General features: G+C 46.1%; 1 protein-coding gene across 1 annotated transcript in view; it reads left to right on the top strand.

Moving 5' to 3' along the window:
- Positions 1-23,638, top strand: part of SPNS2 (SPNS lysolipid transporter 2, sphingosine-1-phosphate) — a 140,892-nt gene that overhangs the window by 106,445 nt on the left and 10,809 nt on the right. The window contains exons 4-10 of the mRNA XM_065418434.1: positions 182-333; positions 2,583-2,649; positions 5,914-6,056; positions 7,489-7,641; positions 11,752-11,941; positions 15,271-15,336; positions 22,234-22,332. Coding sequence (XP_065274506.1) covers positions 182-333; positions 2,583-2,649; positions 5,914-6,056; positions 7,489-7,641; positions 11,752-11,941; positions 15,271-15,336; positions 22,234-22,332 — 870 coding nt within the window. The remainder of the gene's footprint in view (positions 1-181; positions 334-2,582; positions 2,650-5,913; positions 6,057-7,488; positions 7,642-11,751; positions 11,942-15,270; positions 15,337-22,233; positions 22,333-23,638) is intronic.

The raw sequence follows: 23,638 nt of genomic DNA, 5'->3' as shown, positions 1-23,638 counted from the left end.
AGAAATATGGCACTGACATTTTCTCTGGGAATACATACATAAGGAGCAGTGGTAAGAGTGACAGCGGGATGAGGGGGGTAAGTGTTATCCACTGGTCACATGGGCTTGCATTTCCCTGCTGGACTGTTTCATTATCAACCATTTTGATGACTGATTAATGTTTTCTTATTACTTCCCTCAGTATTTCTGGCTCCTCGTCCTCTCACGAGGTTTGGTTGGCATCGGTGAAGCCAGTTATTCCACCATCGCTCCCACCATCATAGGAGACCTTTTCACCAAAAACACCAGAACCCTCATGCTGTCTGTCTTCTACTTTGCAATCCCTCTTGGCAGGTAACCAATCCACTGCAGTTCTCTTAAATTACCATACATCTGAAGCGGCTGACAAGAAAAACACATTTTCTTACATTTGAATGGTTTTGTGAGGGAAAAGTTTGCAGGTTGATGGTTAGCATAGGGGCTGCTTAGAAGATATGGGTTCTGGTACCTGTTTTGCCACTGATTCATGTGCAAGTTTAAGACCCTTGCATGGAATAAATGTGAGGTATTACTAATTAACAGAGCTGGATGAAAACAGAAAATAACTATTTAGCATATACATTTTTGGAATAAAAGCAATATTACTTATATAACTGATGAATAATGTTATACCAGTTTTCTTAGTTGTTGTTTTTATTCATTTGAGGTATGGGCCTTTTTGAGTCAAGTTCTTCCAAGTTACCATATACTGTAGAAGAGTCATTAGGTTAAGGTGCTAAGGGCTAAATTTTCAAAACTGTGAAAGTGTAATTGCTGGCACATCTACCTAAGGCATGTGAATGTTGGAGAGTGCAGGTCAGATGCACAATTTAGCTCTTGAAATTTTGGCCTTTCCCAAGCATTCTTTAGCTTACACTCAAACTCTAACCTACTTGAATCTGCAAAATTTGGCAGAGACCGTCTAGAGGACCCAGTGGTTAAAACTATTAGTACTCCCACCATTGCAGCAACAACTGTGGGAAATTACTTTAAAAGTCTAATGTAGACAAGGCTGAGGAGAGCTGCTGTAATGAGCATACATGCTTCAACTTACACAGAGGAGTCAAGGACCGTACAGCCCATAGTCTCCTGATGAATGTAACAGCCAGACTCAATCTTTGAGTAATTATTTCCCCTAGCACTTTCTTTGAATTGAGTTCCCTTATCAGCCCAATGCAGTATCTGATTGTTGGGACTAGAGAGATCCTGTATTTTTTACGACGGTTGACCCTGCATTGTGAGATTGTAGACAGGGTGGGCTCAGACAATGTGGATCCAGATTCCCAGAAGCAGATGACTTCCTCTGAAGAAGTGGCACAGTGAGTTCATTTCCAGAAAGGGAAAACCCGGACAGCAGTTAACTCCACCATTGCAGTGAAAAACATCTGGATTAGGATGGTGATACGCCAGCTAGAACTTATGGCAGTAACCTCAAAACAAAGATTGAAACATTCTTTTGCTCTTCAGGAAGAAGAAATGGCTGGTCCTTAACTGATGGAAATAACTTTTTCCTAAACAGCCCTAGGAAACGGAACATTTCTGTAGAGAATTGAGCTGAGCAGTGGTTGGCAACAAACCAATTCCTTCCAAAGACAAACATGCTTGATAATGGCAAAGGGCTAGAAATGGGGCCCCGTTGCTCACTCTGGCTCTGGACCTGATTTTTTCCAAAGTGTAATGGGGTTTGGATCCGTGGTTTGGTTTTGGAGCCATATCTGTGAATGGCTTAGTACCAGAATGGTGTTGATGGTAACTCGGGTGCCTGCATGGCTTAGAAGGCTGTTCAATAAGCGTGTTTGGCAACAGCCATCCATCCTGGAACAGCTCTGTCAGCTTGTACCCAAGGCAGCCCCTGCGCTGAGTGCTGGCATTTTTGAAAGATCGATTTCGTGCCTGTTCGTTTCAGTTATAGGGAAGCATCGCTGTAGTTCCCACTCAGCTAGAGCTGCCTTTTATTACCTGAGCATAATCTGTGATACCTGGCTGAAAGTCTGCTGGCTTCTCTAACCTCTTGACAGGTTTATGATATTTGCCCATCAGCCCTATGTGCTTGTTCTGCTAAGATTTTTGGTATGAACTTATAAAAAACAGTCTCTTGATGCATATTCGGGAACAACTGCTGTTAAATTAACAGATGGCATTTAAATGGTTTGGTGCGGTATAAACTTGATGGCACTTCTCATTAATTTTAGGTCTGGGCCCCAAAACACAGGTGCTCAGCTTACTGCAGTGATTGGTGTGATGTAGGAACCTGAATGGAACAGTCTTTGGATCCCGGGTTTTTGTTTCAACCTCTTATAGGGCAAAGGGCCTGCAGTGAAGTTCAGATCAGTAGCTAAATTTCCACCAAACTAGAGGATATTTGGACCCATCATGCTGTTAGAAGTTACACGTTCTCCACTTTTTCTGCTTTTAGTGATGCTTACTCTTGTCTCTGCAGGAAAAGGGAACTTGCAGATAGGGCAGCTGACCATGACTGTTCTGTCTGCATTTCACGGTCTTTGAGAACAGCTACACCTATAGCACTTTATTAAAATTGGCTCCCTTCTTTGTACTTTTTGCAGTGGTTTGGGATACATCACTGGATCAAGCGTGAAGCAAGTAGCAGGAGACTGGCATTGGGCGTTGCGGGTAAGCACCTGTCTCATATTCAGTAAGTCTGTTAAAATATCCCTCGTGAACTCACACACACAAACATTAGAGCTGGCCAGAAAACAGGGTGTAACTTTCATGAAAACTTTCTGAAAATTTCCAGCTCTTCAGCTGGTCAAAAATTTTGAAATATGAAATTTTGTTGTCTTTCATCAACATTTTGCCAACAAATTGACAGAATTTTCGCAGTTTTGCAGGTGGGTGAAATTTCCATCTCCTTTTCCCCCAGCAACATTGAAAATTTCCAACGTACTTCAATAAGCTGGCACTTGTCATTGTCACAGTCTTTATCCCATTTCAAAAGAAGATGGTGCTACCTCACCATGTTTTACTCTGCCTTACATAATCCATGGGCAGCACCATCTTCTGACTGAACAGTATTTAACTGTTGAGGTTAAGGGCAAAAGAGGACTTCTAGGCAGGGCAGGATAAAAAAACTGGAGCACTGGAAAGATATATGTATAGATATTAAGCACGTAGCAGATGAAACGTATGCAGCTCCTGGACAAAGAAGGAAAGGTGTTTATTGTTGGTTCTTTGTGCTTGTTTCCCTGCCTGGGAGTAGCAGATTTCCAATCACTTCATTAGCAGTTGACAGTGGTTTCTTGATGGGCTGGGGAATAGGAGGAACCTTAAATCAGCTCGGTAGCCTTTCAGTCCCCTGCTATCAAGAAATTCCTGCTTTGAGGGAAAAAACACTTTGTTCCAGTTTCCGCTTGTTTTTCTGCCCAGAGACACTCAGTTTCCTTCTATTTTAACCTCTAGGGACTTTGATAAATGTGTTGAAAAGATAATAAACCACACACACACAAACACATACACACCCAGTGATGTCTTGAAATTGCTGGCAGGAAGTGGCCCAGCAAACCTGCTTTCTGGCCTTTGACAGTCTGGCCAGCACGGGGTTGAGTGAGATGCTCTCTCAGGGCTGGCAGTTCCTGAAGGCAATTAATTGCATGGAGCTTGTGCCAATGCAGTTTATAACAGCAGGTGCTGAAATCCATGGATTCCCTACCTCAAACAAACGGCACTTTTTGGCGGCTGGAAATGAGAAGTGAAGCCAGTAAAGTCACCAGGAATAGTCCATTAGCAGCCAGCTGAGTGGGGAGCAGATTCCAACCAGGAACCTAGAATGACAAGAATGAAGTTTAATGCCGTGAAGTTTCAGACCAGAAAATTGGCCACCTTACCTAACGGCAGGAATGCTTTAAGGGTGAAGCTGACTTCTGAGCTAGGCCTAAGCCCCTCATTCAACCCATTGCGCTTAAATGAGACTGATGTGTTACATAGGCATCATGCTGGCCTAGTGCATCGAGACGAAAGGCACCCTAAGGCCGTAGTTCTCAACCCTTTGGGGCTCAGGACCCAGTTGTAAACCTTGATGGCGTGACCCACGATATAGCTTTCGTGCCAAATACATCTGGCTTAGGAAATATTTCGTACTCACGATATATAGTATACACATTAACATAATAAATGCTAAAAAAGTACACTTATGCATACTATAGTGGCGGCTCCTGTCCTGCTGGGCTGGCTGGGCACAGCTCCTCGCTCCAGGTGTTGCAACCTCTGGGGTCACAGTGCTGCTCAGATTTGGGCCAGACCCCTTAACAGGAGGCCAGCCAGGCCAAATTTGTGTGAGTGGTGGTGTGACCCGGTGCATGGTATCAAAGCATCACTCACTCAAATTTGGCCCAGCCAGCCCCCTATCATCATGAGAGAGGAGTGGTTGGGCCAAACCTGAGTGGCACTACCACCCTGTGGACCCGGTCACAAGGCCCAGAGTGGGGCACCGAGCCCAGTCAGCCCTGAGGGACCAGAGCTGCAGGAGCTGCCGCTGTGGGGTGATTGTGAGATGGGCTCTCTCTGCAGCCCTCCCCCGGGCCTCCCATCCGACTCCTTGACACATTCTGGAGACCTAACCTGAACCCACCTTTGGGTTGTGACCCACAGGCTGAGAAACCTTGCTCTAAAGGGCTAACGGTATCATTTGATGCAGGAAGTTACCATTAGCTCCCTTCTCTTCAAGTGAAATCTCCACCTTTGTTTCTGGCAAGAGTCTTTCTGGGCTCCTGTGCTTGTAGATCCCAGGCTCCCTGTGCGTCAATCTCTCCATGTTCTATGCAGACATCACAACAAATTGCCAATGATACCCTGACTGTACAAAACATATGGAAACTGTCAGGAGCCGTTGGTCTGTCTTTTGGTCTTGTCTACATGGGGACACTTACGAAAGTTAATCCGAATTTACTAAAGGTATGAATTTAAAATGCATTAGTTAAATGTCAGTAACTCACAAGTTAATTAACTAAATTGAATTAAGACCACTTGAATTCTGAATAGGAGAGGAGTTTCCTGTGGTTTAATTAATCCACTTTAAATTCACATCTTAAATTAATTCAGATTAATTTTCTTGAGCGTCCTTATATAGACAAGCCCTAAATCTAGTAGCGTAATGAGTGTAATTGCTTATTTCCTAGGTGTGTTGCTTTACTGTGTCACCTCTTGTGATCTCACCAGATCTCCTAACCTAGGCAGGGTCACGCTAGTCATACTTGGATGAGAGACCTCAGAAGAAGAACCAGAGTGTTTGTAGCAGTGCTTCGTAGGTTGCAGTCTTCCCTCTGGTTCAGTAGTAATTCCAGTGCCCCAGTAGAGTGCCAGAGGATGCTGAGTTGCTGAAGGAGCTGGTCTTTCAGTGTCCTCTTCTGTTTTCCCCCCTCTCCATCTGGAATGCCCTATGCAGGGAGCGTTCAGGAACTGGCTGAAGATGGAAAGCCAGAGGTGGGCAAGGGGCATGTGCACGCACTTGCATGTGCAGTAGGGGAAAGGTCAGAAAGTGACTCACTCCCAACATCCAGAAAACCTTTCACCTTCCTGGCATAACACCCCAGACACCCTTCAAATACTTCTAGAAATTAGCCAGGCCCTTAGCTCACCTGGGAGTAAGCTAGCTTCCTAAGGGTTAAATGTCACAGAAGATGAGCTGGTACAGCAGTAACACAGAATATGACCACCTTAATCAGAAGCATCCCCAAAGCCGAGCTACAAGAGTAAGTAAGAGTCTCGACAGTGACAGAGAAAGGAGGGAGAGGAGCAGATGCGGCAGTGGGAGCATACAGATTTGGACCAGATGTAAAGAACCTAGTCACTGAAATGAAACTAATGCAATCTGTTTCTTTCTGACTAGCCGTGGTAATCACTGCCAACTTCCTGTGCTGATTCCCAGGTCCTCTCTTTCAGGTATCTCCACTCCTAGGCATGATAACAGGGACACTCATCTTGATATTTGTACCTGCTGCTAAAAGAGGCAATGTGGAACAGCTTGGGGGACAGCTGAAGGCTCGGACCTCGTGGCTAAGAGACATGAAGGCACTGATCAGAAAGTAAGAGAGCTCTGCTAAAATGCGCTTGGCCTTTAACTCTCAGCCTGGGAGTCAGATAGCGTTTGCCATTCTACTGCTGTATGATTTGCAAGTGGCAACGCTCGAGGAGCAGAAGCAAGCATGATCCTTGGGCCTGAGAAAGGAAACCACAGTTGTGTTTTCACAAGGGATGATCCCCAGTTGGAATCCAAATTTGGATCTACCCTTTCCAAGGTTCAGATTGGAGGGTTTTCTAAGGTCTATATCTGGTTCTCGCTTCAGGGAAGCTAAAGTGTGGAAGTGGAAACATATGAAAGAGCAAACGGTGTTACTGGCTTTCAGCCCTTTTTTCTGTCTTGAGGGGCACCAGGAAAGGAGACACCTTCTTGAGGTGGGGGGGAATTAAATGTCAAAGTGAATTTTGAGGAGCAAATATACAAATGCATGCACTTGCTTGCAGGCCTGTACACGCTTGCAGGTATACACATGCTTACACAGTTCCACATGGCTATGCACCCATACTTTCACAGTGTCAGTCATTCTGCTGCACTCGCTGTCAGGATGTTTCTGCGACTACATCCGAGCACATCTCCATTTACCTGCAGATTGCCCTGGGAGTTCCAAAGTGGAACTTGTTCCTTCTGACAGTACTGACTAGTGCATCTTCCCAGTGTTGTCAGCAAGAACAAGGGCGTTGGACACGTGGTGGTGGTTAATTCACAGGTGTCTTCATGGGGCTTACCCTCATATCATTTGAATGCCTGGTAATCCAAATGGTAATGATGCTACTCTCCCAGTGAGACAGGGTCACTCAGATGGGGAGAATGGCATTTGGAGCAGGCAAGTAGGCAGAACTAGAGGGAGGGCATCCTGATGATTGAGTGCTGACTATATTATTTAATGATCACATGGCACTTTGCAGATGTGAAGTGCTGTCCAGGAGGTGAGACGTATTGTGACTGTCACAACAGTGTGTTAGAAATGTACTCTGGGCCTGATTTTCCATTGCCTTGCACCATCGCTGCACCTGTGCAAAGTGAGTGTGAAACGGTACCGCACCGAAGCCTGGTAGAATTTTACCCCTGCTTTGCACTGATGTAAATGACTGAACAAGGTGCAAGTGAGGGAGACATAGGCTGTATACACTGTGAGTGATGCTGTAACCTGAGTTACAAACCTATGTCGTGTGGCCTGTAACAGACTAAAACCACAGTGGCGACCGCTGCAAAATGCAAAATACTGTAATTATATCATCAGAGCCTATTTGAGCAGCTAGTGATTTGATCTTCGCTCTAGGGACACTCTGGTTTATGGGGTTGGGACTCAGCTGATGCCGTTTTCTGTTTTGCTCCCTCCCATGGCTCTTATTTCTTTGGGGTTTCCCTACTTCAGGGATAAAGCAGATCTGGAGCTAACATTTCCCCATGGATTTTTCTCTCTTGCATCTCCACAGCCGCAGCTATGTGTTCTCGTCGCTGGCCACCTCAGCTGTCTCCTTTGCCACAGGGGCACTGGGCATGTGGATCCCCCTCTACCTTCACAGGGCACAAGTTGTGCAGAAAACTGTCGAGACCTGCAGTTCGGAGCCCTGCGGCACCAAGGACAGGTAAGGCTCATCCTGTGCTATTGTAAAGAGGGGCTTTCCTACCGCAGATGACATTCAGACTTACAGAGCTTGGGCTTAAGAGAATGAAATCCATTTACTAGGATTCCTATAACTTCCTGTGGCCCTTTGCAACAATGATAGGAAGCACTGGGGTTTAAATCCAGAATTTGTTCTTCGCTGCTGCAGCTGATCCCTTTCTCGCTACTGGATGTGAATTTGTAGTGAAGCCAGAATACTAGGCAGGTGAGATCAGGGAAGAAAGATGGCTGTGTAGCTTAGGCACAGGACTGAGAGATCTCAATTCTCCTCTGCCATGGCCACTGATTCCCAGCACGATGTTACCTGGGGATGGGGCTTCTCTGTGCTTGAGCTTCACCATCTGTAACGTGGACGTACCACTTCTGCAGCGGGGCTAAGCCGTTTGTTTGATTTGTGTGTATCTAGCACTTGGAGATCTTTCCATGGAATGCTGCACACTGTGATGTCATAAGTAGGAGTTTATGACCTCACTGCAGGATCCAGCAGAAGATAGTTGCCATGGCGAGAGAGGAAGATGTTACCATGGCTCACATTTCTTCAGCAATAGCAGGGATTGGGCTGGCGTGGTGGCCAAAGTTCAGGACTCAGTTTGGTTGCTCTCCCTCCAGGAGCCAGCAAGGGAGTGCCCTGGTGGCCATGTCCTCAGCCCCTGTGGTTGGTGCACCGCTCCTCTGCCCGATGCACCATGTTCTGTAAACAGGCTGCCAAAGGAGGATCTTTGACTGGATGAAGGGCTTTGGGGGTCCTTTATGAGTTGAAGAGAGATCCCAGACTTGCAGGGAAAGTATCAAAAACTGGTTTTGCCTGTTACTGTTTTCATATAAAGGCTCTGGGTTTGAACTTGCCCCAGGGTGAAAGTTTCTCTTTAATGTTACTGTAGTGCTGACCCTAAGGCAATAAAGAAATAAGGGCTGTGGGTATCAGACTGAATAAACTTCCCTGCCATGCTGGAGTAGCTTAATACTGGAGAGGAGTGTTAATAAAGACCTTTCATCCTGAAGATATCCCTAAGCACTTGATGGTGCGTGTATGCTGGTATCGCTCACGTGCTACAAACATGCAGCTGCTTCTGAAGTGGATTGCAACAGTAGGACTACGTTATAGCACGTTATTTGGGAAGAATAAAGTCACAGAAGTGCAGAACTGAAAGTCCTAGTTATCTAGTCCGGTCCCCTTCACTGAGGCAGGACTAAATATTATCGAGACCATCTCTGACAAGTTTGTCTAACCTGTTCTTTAAAAAAAAACAGTGAAGAACTGCCAAATTGCAGGGGGAACTTGGGTAGTAAAAACACAGTTACCAGAGTTGGAAATTGGCCATCACACCAGAGTTAATGTGAGAGTTGATTGGGAAATCATCATTTTTTCCCCCATACAGAGCATTTGGAAAAATGATTTTTTTTTTTTCATTTTTGTCGCAATCTCTTGACTTTCTCAAGTTTTTTGGGAAATAAAAACCTGAAGATTTTTCAGCAACTGAAAGTTTTAAATCAAAATTTGAAAACTAGTTCAGTTTTTCAACAAAAACCTGAGAATTTTGAATGAAAATGGAATATTTTTCACATACATTGCAATTTTAATTTTTAAAAATGGTGAAAAATTTTTGATCAGCTCTAGTTAATACCCTTAACATGTGCCATGAAATCTCTAACAGCCTGAGGTGCCTCTTTCACTAATCTTACATTAAATTACTTAAGGATTGCCCCACCTGGAGCCCCTTGTCCTCTGGTCCTTTAAGAGCTAGTACTTTGTTACTACTTTCGATGTGTATCCACCATGGCAGTAGGAGAGAGCGTGAGAGCTGTGATGACAGGGGAAGAAAAGTAAGGTTTGGGTCCTACTGGCTTTGCTAATGTATCACAGAAGGCGCTCGCTCCATTCTGTATTGCTTCACGTTGCACCTGAGTCTCTTCTTTCAGCACCATTGATGGAACGTTGCTTTGTGTTGTATCCGGTTACATTTTGCATGAAAGGTGCTCAGAAGGTGATGAAAGCGTTGCTATGACTGGGTTAAAATTGTAGGAAAGCATCCTGTTGCCGGCTTTTTGACTTTGTACTGCCTATAAGAAACAAAGCTTAGACAGGTGGATTTTCCTAATATAATATCATGTCACAAATTAACTGCCAACCGTGGTTAATCCAGCAGACTCAGGCCATCCTGCAAAAATGTCGCTAGTGGAGAAAGCAGCCCCAACAGCCTGCCCATCTCTTGTTCATAAAGGGAGGTTTTCTCCTCCTACAGTTTTAGCTATCCTGAAGCTCCATTGCCATTACTGCAAAGACACTTGTGTTCCAGACACTCCTTTACATTTTGACAAATAAATAGCAAATGTGTAGTGCGGCAGCAGAGGAATCAGTTTGGATAGGATTTCACAAGGACCAAAGGGAGTTAGGAACCTAACTCCCATTGAAATTCAATGAGCTTTGCATGTCTAACTCCCTTTTACGCTCCTTAGCACCCACCCTGCCTATTGCTTGTATGACACATTCAACCCACAGTGTAGGGGGAGGACCTGAGGGCTCCAATGGAGTAGTGGTTCCTAATCCGTCGTCAACCTGTTGCTTGCTTGTTTCTCATGCCATAATGTGGCCATGTTTGAGCTGGAAGGGGGCATTTAATATACTGTCCACTCCCTCCCCATTCCGAGTTGAGACAGAGTGCCTTGCATGATACCATTGTAAAGCTTCACTGGCCTCAGCTCCACCCGCCAACCCTGTAACAGGACAAGAGACAGAAGAAGAAAGCGGCTTTGGCACTGGACCCTTAGGGCTATATTTTCAAAACTGGCCACGTAAGTTGCACCCAGCTCACCAGCAATGGCTGCTGCCAGTTGTATACTGTACATTAGAGGGAGCTAGAAGGTAACCTGTTGACAGGCAGAGGCAGTGGTAAAGATTGCAGGCTGGAATTAATTAAGGGCAGATTCAGGAGTGCTGTGAGGCTGCTGGGTGTGCCCACTCTGCCCTCACAGAGCTTAGTGCAGAACTTTCTGTTGTAGCTTGTGTCTGAAATAAGCTGCTCTCCTGTTCTACTCTGAACTCTGCGTCAGACTAACTGTGTACAAGGCCCCTGCTGGCTCTCCACGATGGACATCTATTCCATTCTTCCCCACATGCAAACATGACATTTTCCAGAATTTTCCTATGCAGACTTTGCAGACATGGTTTGGCAACCAGTTTTGGAACAAGCGGCCTTCTAATTTTTATTGTCACCGTGGCATTCCCAGTTCCTCGGTAGTCCAGGAGTTTGCCACAGGTTGCTAACTAGAAAGCAAGTTACAGATTTTCAGTGTTGCCAATACCAAGCATTCAAAAAGCATGAGTCAGGTGTCACAAAATCAGGAGACTGGCTTAAAAATCACAAGAATTTGTTCAAATGATCATTTAGAGATTGTTTTATTTACCTTATTTTTTGAGCCACTAGGGTGTAGGGTGCAGTTCTGATTTTTTAAGTACAGTTATTCCATCCCTGCCAGTGTGACCTTGAGTATGCGAGGTCATGTTGTGCAGAGGACACCATTTTGTTTCTTTATAAGTACCGGAACAACGTTCTGCTGTGTTCCGGCCTAGCCCATGTTAAAATCTCAAGCTTTTCTCCGCAACCATGCAAGCTAGAAACTTTCTCCCTGATCAAATGAATCCGGGAGCTGAGGCTTTGAGAATAGCATCTAATATCACAAGACTTGCAATGAAATCATGAGAATCGACAACACTGAGAATTTGCCCTGTTGTACTGCTGCTTAACACCCAGATGCATAAGGCAGACTTAGTCAAGTGCACTTTGTATGAAATTCACCCCTGTTCAGAGAGGCAGCCAAAGGCCCCGTGCACCTCCTAAGTCCCGTTTAGGCCCATAGCCCTTTGACCTGGGGTGAATTGCACCTAATATGCCTCTCTTTTCTTCAAGGAAAATTGACAGTGACAAAGACTGTATTTCTTAAACCCACAAAGCCAGAGAGTGAAGTTCAGATCCCATCACCCTGTATTTTCCCTGTTTGTTTGTGAATACAGCTTGTCCACATGAGTGCATCAGTGAACAAATAACCCTCTCTCAATATTTTGTTTTAATAGTTTGATCTTCGGAGCAATCACGTGCTTCACTGGTTTTCTGGGCGTGATCACAGGGGCTGGGGCAACCAAATGGTGCCGGTTAAAAACCCAGCGAGCTGACCCCCTGGTCTGTGCCGTCGGCATGTTAGGGTCGGCCATCTTCATCTGTCTGATCTTCGTTGCTGCCAAGAGCAGCATTGTGGGAGCCTATGTAAGTATGGGGCATTCTCTGAATCTCGCGTGTGCCCTGTCCACTGAACTTCTTAGCAGATCGGTGTGCATCCTTCCATGCAATGGGGCTGAGACACTGGTTTGTGCGTGCTTCTCTTCTGCTTGACCTTCTTTCTTTTGCTCACTGCCATCTCAGCATTACCATGCTCTGTTTGGGGGCAAAATGGCATTGTACCTTTTTCACCTTTCCCATCAAAATCTCACCAACAAGTGCTGTAGATTAGATACAGGGATATAGCACATGTGCAGAAATCCATCGTTCTCCTCCTTTGTTCTGCTTTAGTCAGGTAAGGGCATTGCCTTAGTCCAGAATGCCAGTACCAGGAAATGTCGGTCACTTTTATTATGAAAGTTCTGTAATTACAATGTAATTAAATTTCAGTTGCACTGCGGCTATCCTTTTTGAAACCTGTAATTACTATTTAATTCATGAGACTGGACAGTTTGCTGCTTGACTGAGAATAATAGAGCAGATACACTGTATTATTATCTATTTTTATTACCATAAGGTCTAGGAGCCCTAGTAATGAACCGGGGGGTCATGGTGCTAGGCACTGTACAAACAGAGAACAAAAAGATGGTCCCCGCCCCACAGAGGTTACAATCTAAGTATGAGACCACAGGTGGATGCAGACAGATGGGGAAACAAGGAAACAATGAGATAATGCATAATGAAAAGGCTACCAAAGGAGTAGTAAGTAAATCAGTCATGCAGTTCACTGAACATTTGAAAGAATTAGTGGTAATTACACAGTGAGAAGTGTGTGATTACTAGAGATGGTTGGGAGTTTTTCAGCGACATGTTTTTTCCATTGGAAATGCTAATTTGTCAAAACCAAAACTTGGCACAGAAATGGTCCAGGATGGTAGTGAAGAGAGATGGAGATTTCAGTCTAGCCAATAGCCTGCAAGGGTAGTGCACTTGCGGGGGATGTGGGAGACCCAAATTCAAGTCCCTCCTCTGAATCAGGCAGAGCAGAACTTTGAACCTAGATACCGCTCATCCTGAGTGTCTGTGTCTCCCACATCCCAGGCAAGTGCCCTAACCTCTGGGGTGGGTGGGCGTGTCAAAGCTTTGAAAGGTCTCGTTTTCACTCTGATACAGAACAAAACCGAAAATTGAAACCTCAGAGTTTTTCACAAAGTGGAATTCTTGTTTTCTGGCCAGTGTCTGTGATTACACGGCAGTTGCAATAGAGCTGTACTGTAGTAAAGTGTGACCAGGTACGCTTCAGACTGGCTCAAAACCCTCCCATGCAGAATCCTTCATTTCTCGTCTTCTTTCCCTCAGTGTGCAGGCTGGCCTAGGGGAGGGACTCCTATCACAGTCCAGTCCCAGGTCTGGATCTTGCTTTTAACACAGGAGAATGGAAATCCTGGGCAGTGAAACAGATCCCCGTTACATTAAACCCTAAAGCCCTTGTGTTTTTATGCAGGACAGAGAAGTGAGGTGGGTTTTTTTAGGACTGAGCAGGAAGGTGGGAGCAGGGTAACATCAGAAAGTCAAAACGTTGCTTTCTCTGACCAGAACGCATCAATCCAGGGATGTAGGGCTTGATTTTAAATGAAACAAACAAAAAGTTGCACTACAATTTCCTGTCTAGGAAGATGTCCAGCACTCGGTTAATTGGTGTAAGCTTGAGGTAAGCGCCGCCCGGAGCCTGCAACCCTGAGCCATTTCCCCACCCCACCCCAGCCCTGATCCCCCTCCCACCCTCAGAACCCCCCAGTCCCAGCCCAGAGCACCCTCCTGCACTCCCAGCCCCAGCCGGAGCCCGCACTCCCAGCCCCAGCCTGGAGGCCTCTCCTGCACCCTGAGCTCCTCATTTCTGGCCCCACCCTGGAGCCTGCACCCCTAGCCAGAGCCCTCACCCTCTCTTGCACCCCAATTTTGTGAGCATTCATGGCCCGCCATACAATTTCCATACCCAGATGTGGCCCTCCAGCCAAAAAGTTTGCCCACCCCTAACATGATCAAGATAAATTAACCCAATTCATTCCAGTGGGCATGTTGCTAAATCTTTCATCCCCTCTCAGAGGCCATCAGAACTCACAGGGACAGCGCAAACAATGTACTTCAGAAGTATCCCCCATAGCCAGTTTCATCCCCAAAATGAATTGTACCCCATTTGAAGGTAATGAGGTCAAGGAGTAGGAAGGAGAAAGGAGGCAGTTAGAAGTGGAATCGGTAACCAGACCTGAGAAGATACTGAAGAAGTGAATTAAAAATAAATGGAGAGCTTGAGTCTCCCGAGTTGTCACCAGGACTGAATTCAGGAGAAATGTTTCTTTTAGGTAGAGTGTCAAAAAATGAACGGTTTGAGAAAGCAAAATAAGCTGCTGAGATGGCGTATTATGACACTCGTGGCTTTTCTTCCCTTCTTGATTTGAGGAGTATTGGGTCATCACAAGCCTATCAAAATGGTGTGTACTCCTGTTGAGTTGAGCCATATCATCTGACAAACAGATGGTATTAAAGCACAAGGTATAAAGTTGAAAGGAAGAATGAATCCCATTTAAGACATTTCACCTTTATTTTTCGGGTGTTCAAAACAATTATGTGTACTTTTGAAATAAGTTAGTTACTCTTGTTGATTCTCCGCAAGAGGCCAAGGACTGAATTAGCTATAGAGACTAAAGCCCCAGTTCTACCTAGCATGGGCCATGTGCTTTGTTGAATGGGGTTGGGCTCAAGTATGCACTTAGTGCTTCAGTGCATTGGGGCCTAAACTATTACTACTGATTCCTAGATGTATGTTCGTTCCAGAGGAGGGAGAGAGACCTTGTATTATATTGAGGGAATCTTGCACTGATACACCTGTTCTGTGGTTACAGAAATTAATTCCCACTTTGCTATATGACCTTTAATACTTAACCTAATTGCTAGTGAAGCAACTGACTTAGGGAGTTCCATTTAACACAAATGTTGTTCCTTTTCTGGTTGGTCTATGTGACTTCATGTTTTGAAACCAGGAATCCACCGTGATATACACTCATGTTGACTTCTCATGTTAATCTGTCACTGAAGGTGTCAGCCTTTTGCCTAACTGTTCTCTAGCTTGTAAACAATATTTGGTAAAGGAGACATGGTCGAAGCCCTCAGTTCAGATAAAAATCTATATATTGGTAATGTGATCTGTTCTGAACGTTAACCAGGGACTTATTGTAGGTAGAAGCCTTGGAATAAGTTTGAAATAAACAAACCGTATAGGAAGGTTTGTGGCAGATGATTCCCCTTCCCCCTGTCCTCCCCCCCATTGAGTTTCATGTGACTAAACCTTGTCCTTTGTATGTGTTTTGTTATGACAGATTTGCATTTTTATCGGAGAAACTCTTCTGTTTTCAAACTGGGCAATCACAGCTGACATACTAATGGTGAGTCTATGCTGTCAAAGCATCTTTCCGGCGGGGGGGGGTCGAAACAGGTTTTCAGATTTCAATGGACAGCCTGGGGTGTTCACAAGTCCCTTTAAAAGCCTAACTCCAACTCCAGCCTGTTTTTTCTTTTTTGCCGTGAGGGAAAGAGCTGTATATCCTCCCTTATCTTCCTTTTGAACGTCAGTTCGGTGAAACCTCCGTAGAATTCCACTGGTGCCCTGAAATCAGGGCCGGCTCTAGGCACCAGCAAAACAAGCTGGTGCTTGGGGCGGCACATTTTTAGGGGCGGCATGGCCGGCGCCAGAATGCCGCCCCTAAAAATGTGCCGCGGCCGCCCTAGCTCACCTCCGCTGCTGCTGCCGCTCGCGCACCGCTGCTCCCCCTCCCTCCCAGACTTGAGAACCTAGGAGGGAGGAGGAGAAGCGGCACCCTCGCCGCGGCCACTCGGAGTCTCCCCCTCCCTCCCAGGCTCTCAAACCTGGGAGGGAGGGGGAGATCCCGAGCGGCCGCGGCGCGCAAAACAGCCGTTTCGCGCGTCGCTGCTACTCGGAGTCTCCCCCTCCCTCCCAGGCTCTCAAACCTGGGAGGGAGGGGGAGATCCCGAGCGGCCGCGGCGCGCAAAACAGCCGTTTCGCGCGTCGCTGCTACTCGGAGTCTCCCCCTCCCTCCCAGGCTCTCAAACCTGGGAGGGAGGGGGAGATCCCGAGCAGCCGCGGCGCGCAAAACGCTGCTCCCCCTCCCTCCCAGGCTTGAGAGCCTGGGGGGAAGAGGCAGGGAAGGGGCGGAGTTGAGGCGGGGCCGGGGGTGGGGTAATTAAAAAACAGGGGGGGGGGGGGGCGGCCAAAATTGTTTTTGCTTTGGGCGGCAAAAATCCTAGAGCCGGCCCTGCCTGAAATCCTAAGGAATTGTGAATGGAGCTCAGCGAGAGCTCGTGAATGGGTTGCCAATTGGCCAGTTTTACCACCCAGAGTTCCCACTGGCTTTGTTTAGTAATAGGAAGTCACCCGCTACACACACAAAGCCAGCCATCTACCTCTGTCTGACGTAGCCCCAGGAAACTAGCCATTCATCTCTCTCTCTCTCACACACACACACGCACACACACGTGCGCACACACACTTTGAGGTGAGGGGAGGAGGAAAAAAAGTATGAAGACGTTTTGGACTGTGTCCACTTCTTCCAAGAGGAAACACTCAAGGCTTTTTCACATCATGTCCCTCATCTTCCATTTGTTCTCTGCATAAAACATGTCATGCCTCTCTGACAGGAAAGCTCTAGAGTACTCACCTCCTCAACTGGCTTTTGCTCTGAATATGTGTTAACCCTTTGCATGTCTGTAGCTCCCCCCACCCAAGGATCTTGAAACATATTGATCCTCGCTGTGCTGTTGTGAGAGAGGTTATCAATAGGTATGTTTTACAGGTGGGGAAACAGAGGCACAGAGGGGTTACAGAACTTGCCCAAGGTCACATGGCAGGTCCGTGGCAGGGTTTGGACTGGAACCCAGTCCTGTGCGTTAATCACTAGACGTTCCCCCGTACAGTGCAGGTCCTGATTCTTCTGTCCCTCAGAGTTTTATGGCAGTGTGACTCCATATGAGGTTATTCCTCACTGACACAAACGTGAGTAAGTGAAGAGTCAGGCCCAGTTTTTCTACACATTAAGGCCCTAATTCAACAAAGAACTTAAGCTTGAAACTAAGCACGTGCTTAAAGGCTTTGGTGAATACTGATGAAAGTTGAGCACATTATTTCTTTGTGTTATGGTAGCACCTGGGAGCCCCAGCCAGGGACCAGGACCCCATTGTGCTAGGTGCTTTACAAACCCAGAACAAATGCCTATGTCTGTCTGTCTAAGGTACTTTTATAGTCCCCATCACTGTAGTACCTGAGCACCTCACAATCTATTGTATTTACCCTCCCACGCTCTTGTGAGGCAGGGCAGTGCTGTTATCCATCCCCATTTTACAGACGGGGACCTGAGGCACAGAGAGACTAATTGACTTGCCCAGGTCATACAGGAAGCCTGTGGTAGAGCAGGGATTCGAATCTAGGTCTCCAAGGTCCCCGGCTAGTTCCCTAACCACTGGACCATCCTTATCCTTCCTCTAAATGTTTTGTGTTAAACCAGGGGCTAAGGGCATGATCCTGCTTCCTCTTTAACCCCTTTAAAATTTGCCTTGATTTCAATGGGAGTGTAGGATCCTGTAGCATTTGAATAGATTTTCAGGTGTCTGCACTCTGCCTTGTATGACTGGATCTTACATTGTTTGTTTTTTGCAGAGACACTGCTGTAGTCCCAAGCATTGTCTCAGGGCAAACCAAATCAAAACAAAAAAAAAACCCTCACAACAACAACAACAACAAATTAACTTTGAAATAATTTCTAAGATCCCGTTTAAAAGCAAAACAAAAAACAAACACACACAAAAACCCACCCTAAGTGAAGCATAGGAAAGAGAACATAAAATAACATCAACAATGATTTTTAATAATACTTTTTAATTGACATAGACTTTTAAGCCACTCTTGCAGTTGGCTATTTAGACAAATGAACTGTCTGTAATATACAATAATGTCCCTGCTTAATACATTATGAGTGGGAGGATGAACTTAAGAGCATTATACAAATAAATGTGAACATCCATGCGGATCAATACTAGCCCATAAATTGAAGAAATGGTCTGACGTGCGTTTATATTACACGTGGGTCTTGAAAGGATATGTAGTCAGACAGGAAGTGAGAGCCAAGATTATAGAACCATGTTTTATCAGACAGCTTTATAACCGTCCTAGCCAGCAGAGAGGTGTGTAAATGCTCCAGCTGGGATTCACTTTGAACAACACCCAATTGAAATTAATTGGCAATATATTTATTTGGAGGACTAGTAACAGCACTTTGCAGGTCTGTGGTGCCTGCAGTCTGAGGCTCTCCAAGCATTTAACAAATATTAAGGACATGAGACTCCCGACAGCCCGGTGACATACATAAATCTTGTTATCCTGTTTGTGCAGATGGAAAACCTGGGTCACAGAGATGAAGGGTAGTTTCCAAAAGCTCTCAGGGTTGGCCGAACTTGGCTCCCATTGAAGTCAATGAGAATTGTATCCTGACTTCAGTGGGAGCAGAATTAGGCCAGCAGCGAGGGCTTTTGGAAATCTCACCCTAAGTGACTTAGCCAAGGTCACCCAAGGTTTGCAAATCTCATGACTGCTTATGGGGCCCGATCCTGCAGTTTGCTAAGCAGCTTCATAGACTTTGCAGGATCAGGTTCCAAGGTCCTTATGTTTGCTTATTATCTTAATATTTAAATGTTAGTTCTTGCTAGCTAGCTCCATGCTGTTGCCACGCTTCCATTGCTGTGGATTTATCTGTGCTCCCAGCTCCCTGGTTGATGTCTGTCCTGCAAAAGGCCCTCATGAATTGGATTTGTTAAACAGTCAGTGCTGAAGGATGGATTGTGCTTTGTTGTCTGAGATTCCAAAAGGCTGATATTTATTCCAAATGCAGATTTGCACAAAACAAGCCTTATTCTCAGCACCATCATCTAAAAGTTGTGTCTTTGACATGAGAGCCCTAAATTGGAAGGATATTTTGTCCTTTAGCTATGAGGCATTCACAGTTAAACTGAGTAAGGACAGGGCACATGTCTGGGAAAACCAGTTCTGCCAGCTCCACTAGGGGAATACGTCAGTAATAAAACCACAGCCTTTCTGAGCCTCTATTTAAAGAGGCGAGGCTCGCCCCAGAGCAGCTTCGTCAGCCTCCCTGGACATCCTGTGTGATGTGTGCCACCCAACCTGGAGTCAGGGAGATGAGCCAGGACAATCCCACACTCTTCCTCTTGGCTGGTGTGACTGTTCCACCTCCAGCTTCCGCTGGGACGTTCTAACTAACCAGCCTGTGCATGGTTTGAATTTAGCTCTATTTTAATATCGAAATCCCAGTTCAGATCTTTAATTTACTGCTATCCTCCCTAGGACAGTAGCTAAGGTCTCCTACCAGCTATTTCCGCTCTGTCAAAATAAAATATCCTTTAAGCAGGAATAACTGTTTTTCCCCCTAACAGTATTTAAGGGAGGAGAAACAATCTCATGTTTCATTTGGTTGCTGTGTTGTATTTCTGTCACTAGGATTTCAAGCTAGACACGTAAATGTATTTGGCATTATAAAGTCTGGTCTCAGCCATCAATAATGTCATGAGTTCATTAGCTTAAAATCTTACTGGAAGTTGTATTGCTATTTGCAATGCTATGTTTTTTTAAAGGAACAATTAATGGTCAAAACCCAGTTAACCAAGACAAGAAGCTGCATTTGTCCCAAAGAGCATTCATTTACTGCTACTCATTTATCAATAGTAAATTCTAATGCCTTTAAATTGTTCTTTTTCTGGAAAAGGATGGCTTTATGGCTAAAGCATAGGATTGTGAGTCAGAAGAGCTGGGTTTCATTCACCTGCTGTTTATAACAAATATAACAAATAAATATTTTTTACTGTTTTTAGCTGAATACCCCTCCTCTGTTCAGATCTGACCCCTCCAGGGTGGAATGTGATTGTACCTTCTCAAAGTCACTCTTACAGCAGTTCCCTGTAGCTCCTTTGCAAACTGGGTGAGGGCGGGTGAGCTGGAGTTCACATACTGTTCACCAGCCCAGGAAGTTCCTTGCACTCTGTGTCGTCATCTGGGTGTGGGGGTACTGTGTGGCAGCCATGACTCCTGGCTTCTGTTTCTTGCTGTGCCATTGATTCACTGTGTGACCTATCGGATGTCCTTGTGCCTTGGTTTACCTACCTGTAAAATAGGGATAATGCTCCTTTCTGTCACGGGAGTTCAGTGAGGCTCAGTGTTTGTTTGTTTGACTCCTGGCATGGAAGGCGCTATGGAAGGGCTGTGTGTTATCATTGTGACCAGGATGTTGCGTGGGAGCTGATTGAGCTTTGCGTTCGTTTGGTGGAGTGCTGCTGCACCTCAGGGGTGTAACAACGTCTAAGTAGCATGCTGCATCAAGTGCACACTGGTTATGTTTGCAGCACCATCATAGCCGGGATGAAAGAACCCCCACAGGTGTTCCTGAGGAGCAGGGGCAAAATCACAAGAAATGGGGTAAAATTTTCCCAAGTGCCCAAGTCCCATATTACCCATCATTCCTGAAGTGATATATGCACGTTCAAACATGTCCCTCACGGAGCCTGTTTGCTGTAGGCTCTGCTCCATTATGGGGCCTTTAAAAGTTTTTAAAGTCATGTGATTAACCCTTTACACACCAGAGAGACAGTGATTGCACCTTCCCACCTTAGGAGGAAATTATGCTTTATTGAAACAAAGCTGCCCCGTTCCGTCTGAGAGAGAGGCATGTTACTGTGGAGCAATTAGCTCCCTAAAACCCAGGATAAATAAATTAGTGAAACAGAGGCAAAGTCATTCCTAGTATAACTCCATTATGGGGTTACATCCGGGCTAGAGTGGCACATCAGCAAATACACCGTACTAGGAAAGGATTCAGAAAAGAGCTACAAGAATGATTTGAGGTCTAGAAAAACAGTGGCTGATAGTAAACGGCTGAAGCTCAGTCTGCTTCGTTTATCAAAGAGAAGGTTAAAAGATCTATAAGAATCTACACAGGAAGAGATTTCTGGTAGGACAGACCACTTTAATCCAGCAGCAAAAGGACAACTAGATCCAGTGCTTGGAAGCTGAACACGACAAATTCAGGCCTAGGGACATGGTGGAGTCTCCATCACTTGCAATCTTTAAATCCAGACTGGATCTCCCTCTAAAAGAGATGCTCTAGCTCAATGGTTCTCAACCTATTTATCATTGTGGGCCGCCTATGCGGTCCACAGTGTGTTACCTTGGCCGCAGGTTAAGAACCACAGCTCCCCCACAGACCCCTGTGCCCAGCACCCCCTGCTCAGAGACCCCCTCCACAGAGTGGGGCCAACAGTGGAGCACGGGGCCATGCTGGGTTGGGCGGCAGGGCAGCCCCGACCCTGGACACTGCCCCCTGTTGTGTGGGGCCGGGCGGCAGCCTGGACCCCACCACATCAGGCAGCCAGGACTCTGGACCCCGCCACGTGGGCCGGGCAGCCTTTAGCACACAGCTGGGCTACATGTTGAGAACCACTGCTCTAACTCAACCAAAGTTCTGATCCAGCATGCAGGCACCTGAGTGGGTATAAAATCCACTAAACTCGTAGAAATCACCCAGGGAAATTCCCTTTCGGACATGGGAGATGGGTCAGAGCCACAAAGTTCAGAACCAGATCTGAGCCTCCCCAAGCTTTGGGTGTGTTTCCTCAAGCGTTATGGGATCAAGGCCACCACTGAGTCTGGTGCCGACATAACGGGGTCTCTCCCTCGATAAGGAAGCTCCATGTTGGCCCTACAAAAAGCAGCTGCTGATTGTTTTTGGGGGGAGGCAGGGGCATGTGGCTTGACCCCATTCTGCTGCATGGGTGAAACCCTGGAAAACTCATGCCCCCTCAGCATAAAAGGCTCCAGTGCCATGGGGCAAGTTAGAGGGAGGTCGAATTTGAGGAGTCGGCATGGGGTGCACACCTTGGAGCCCACTTGTTAGCCGCCTTTGTGCTTATGATATTGTTGAGAGCAGGAGCAGGTCAGATGGGACCATCTGCAGACTGGCGCACTAGAATTGCGGTGGTGATAGCAAAGCGCCAAAGCGGCCTGGGCCGTCCGCAGGACAGCTGTGAGTATGGAGCTGGACACGGCTGCCACTGAAAGCCATGGGGTTGTTTTTCCCATTCGCTCCGACGACACAAGCACTCAGCCTGGATCTGCAGTTGGAAAGAAACCCAGGCGCACACAGACGGTTGGCAGGTTATTTATTTATTTCCCTTCCCTTGTGTGTTTTTTCCCCCCTTCTCCCTTGCAGTATGTGGTTATCCCGACACGACGCGCGACTGCAGTGGCCTTGCAGAGCTTCACTTCGCACCTACTGGGAGATGCTGGCAGTCCCTACCTGATTGGATTCGTAAGTGCACGCTGTGGGTTTGAGCCGGGGTGTGTGTGTGTGTGTGTGTGTGTGTGTGTGTGCGCACATTTAGTGCTGATAACAGGTGCCACATTAAACCACCTTGTGCTTATCCGCAGAACAGGAACCACGCGGTCAGCAGCATTGCAAGCTTACACACGTGCACACAGTACATGTGGTGCAATCCTGGCCTGGTGGCACCATTTCTGGGAGGGTCGTTCGAACTCGAAGTCCATCCCAGTGCATGGAATCTGTAAAGGGCCCATCACTCTGTCTAGGCAAATGCCAACAAGGGGGACAGCAGTGGTTTCTCTGATGTGGACATGAGTCCACTAGAAATTAGACACTGTGTGTGTGTCGTTTTTTTTTTACTAAATATTTAGTCTCATTAGCCAAAATCTCTGGGAAGGTGGGGCTATGGTAGTGCCAGCACTCTGATCGGGTGGTATTTTACAGTCACTCTCATAGGAGTAAGTGATTAGACAAATACAACCACCCACACTGCCTTGCATCTTTTATTATGGTTTATTATTTATTTATATGACGGTAGCACTTAGGACTCTCAGTCATGGGCCAGGACCTCATTGTGCTAGGTGCTGTACAAGTAGAGAACAAAAAGACAGAGTCTGAAAATTTTCCCCATTGAAAATGTAAGGCCTAAGAAGCTTCACGAAAAGAAACATTTCTGAGTATATTGGTCCAAATTCTCAGCTACTACAACTCCACTGTCTTAAGTGCAGCTATGTCATCAGAGACTTGCTCATCATGGAGGCTTTCGATCCGGAGTGGAAAAGCCGCTATGTTTATTATAAGGCTGGATGCTATTTCTGGGAGTGGGTGTTGGAATTAGTTCTAGAATCTCTCTCTATGAAGAACTCAGGCCTTCGTGGCCTTGCAGGCACTCGCTTGTGTCAACATATTGTTCCCGTCGTAGTTCAGCTGTCTGTAAAATAAAATATCCTATTGATTTTAAAGCCCTCTTATGGTACATATAAGACACTTAGCGGCTATGGCCTAGCGTGCTCGAGTGATCTTTTGTTTTCATGTGCCCTAAGTTGTTTGCTGGGGTCAGAATTGGCTGTTTATTTAATCTATTCTGGTTCCAAACCTTGAGACCATAGGAGACAGGGCATTTGGTAATTATGTTCCTTGTTTATGTGGTTTCGTATTATCATCCAACTTGCCCAGTGCATTTCAGTGTTTAAAACTAACTGGCCAGAAGTCCGTGTGTGGCTGTTTTTCACGGCTTTTAAAATATTGATAACGTTCATTCAGCTTTATTGTGGTAAAAGGCCCCGTGACTCTG

The sequence above is a fragment of the Emys orbicularis genome, chromosome 17 (assembly GCF_028017835.1).
Source record: "Emys orbicularis isolate rEmyOrb1 chromosome 17, rEmyOrb1.hap1, whole genome shotgun sequence".
NCBI classification, from domain to species: Eukaryota; Metazoa; Chordata; order Testudines; family Emydidae; genus Emys; species Emys orbicularis.
The sequence above is the reverse complement of the archived record's forward strand: the minus strand, read 5'-3'. Positions and strand labels throughout refer to the sequence as shown.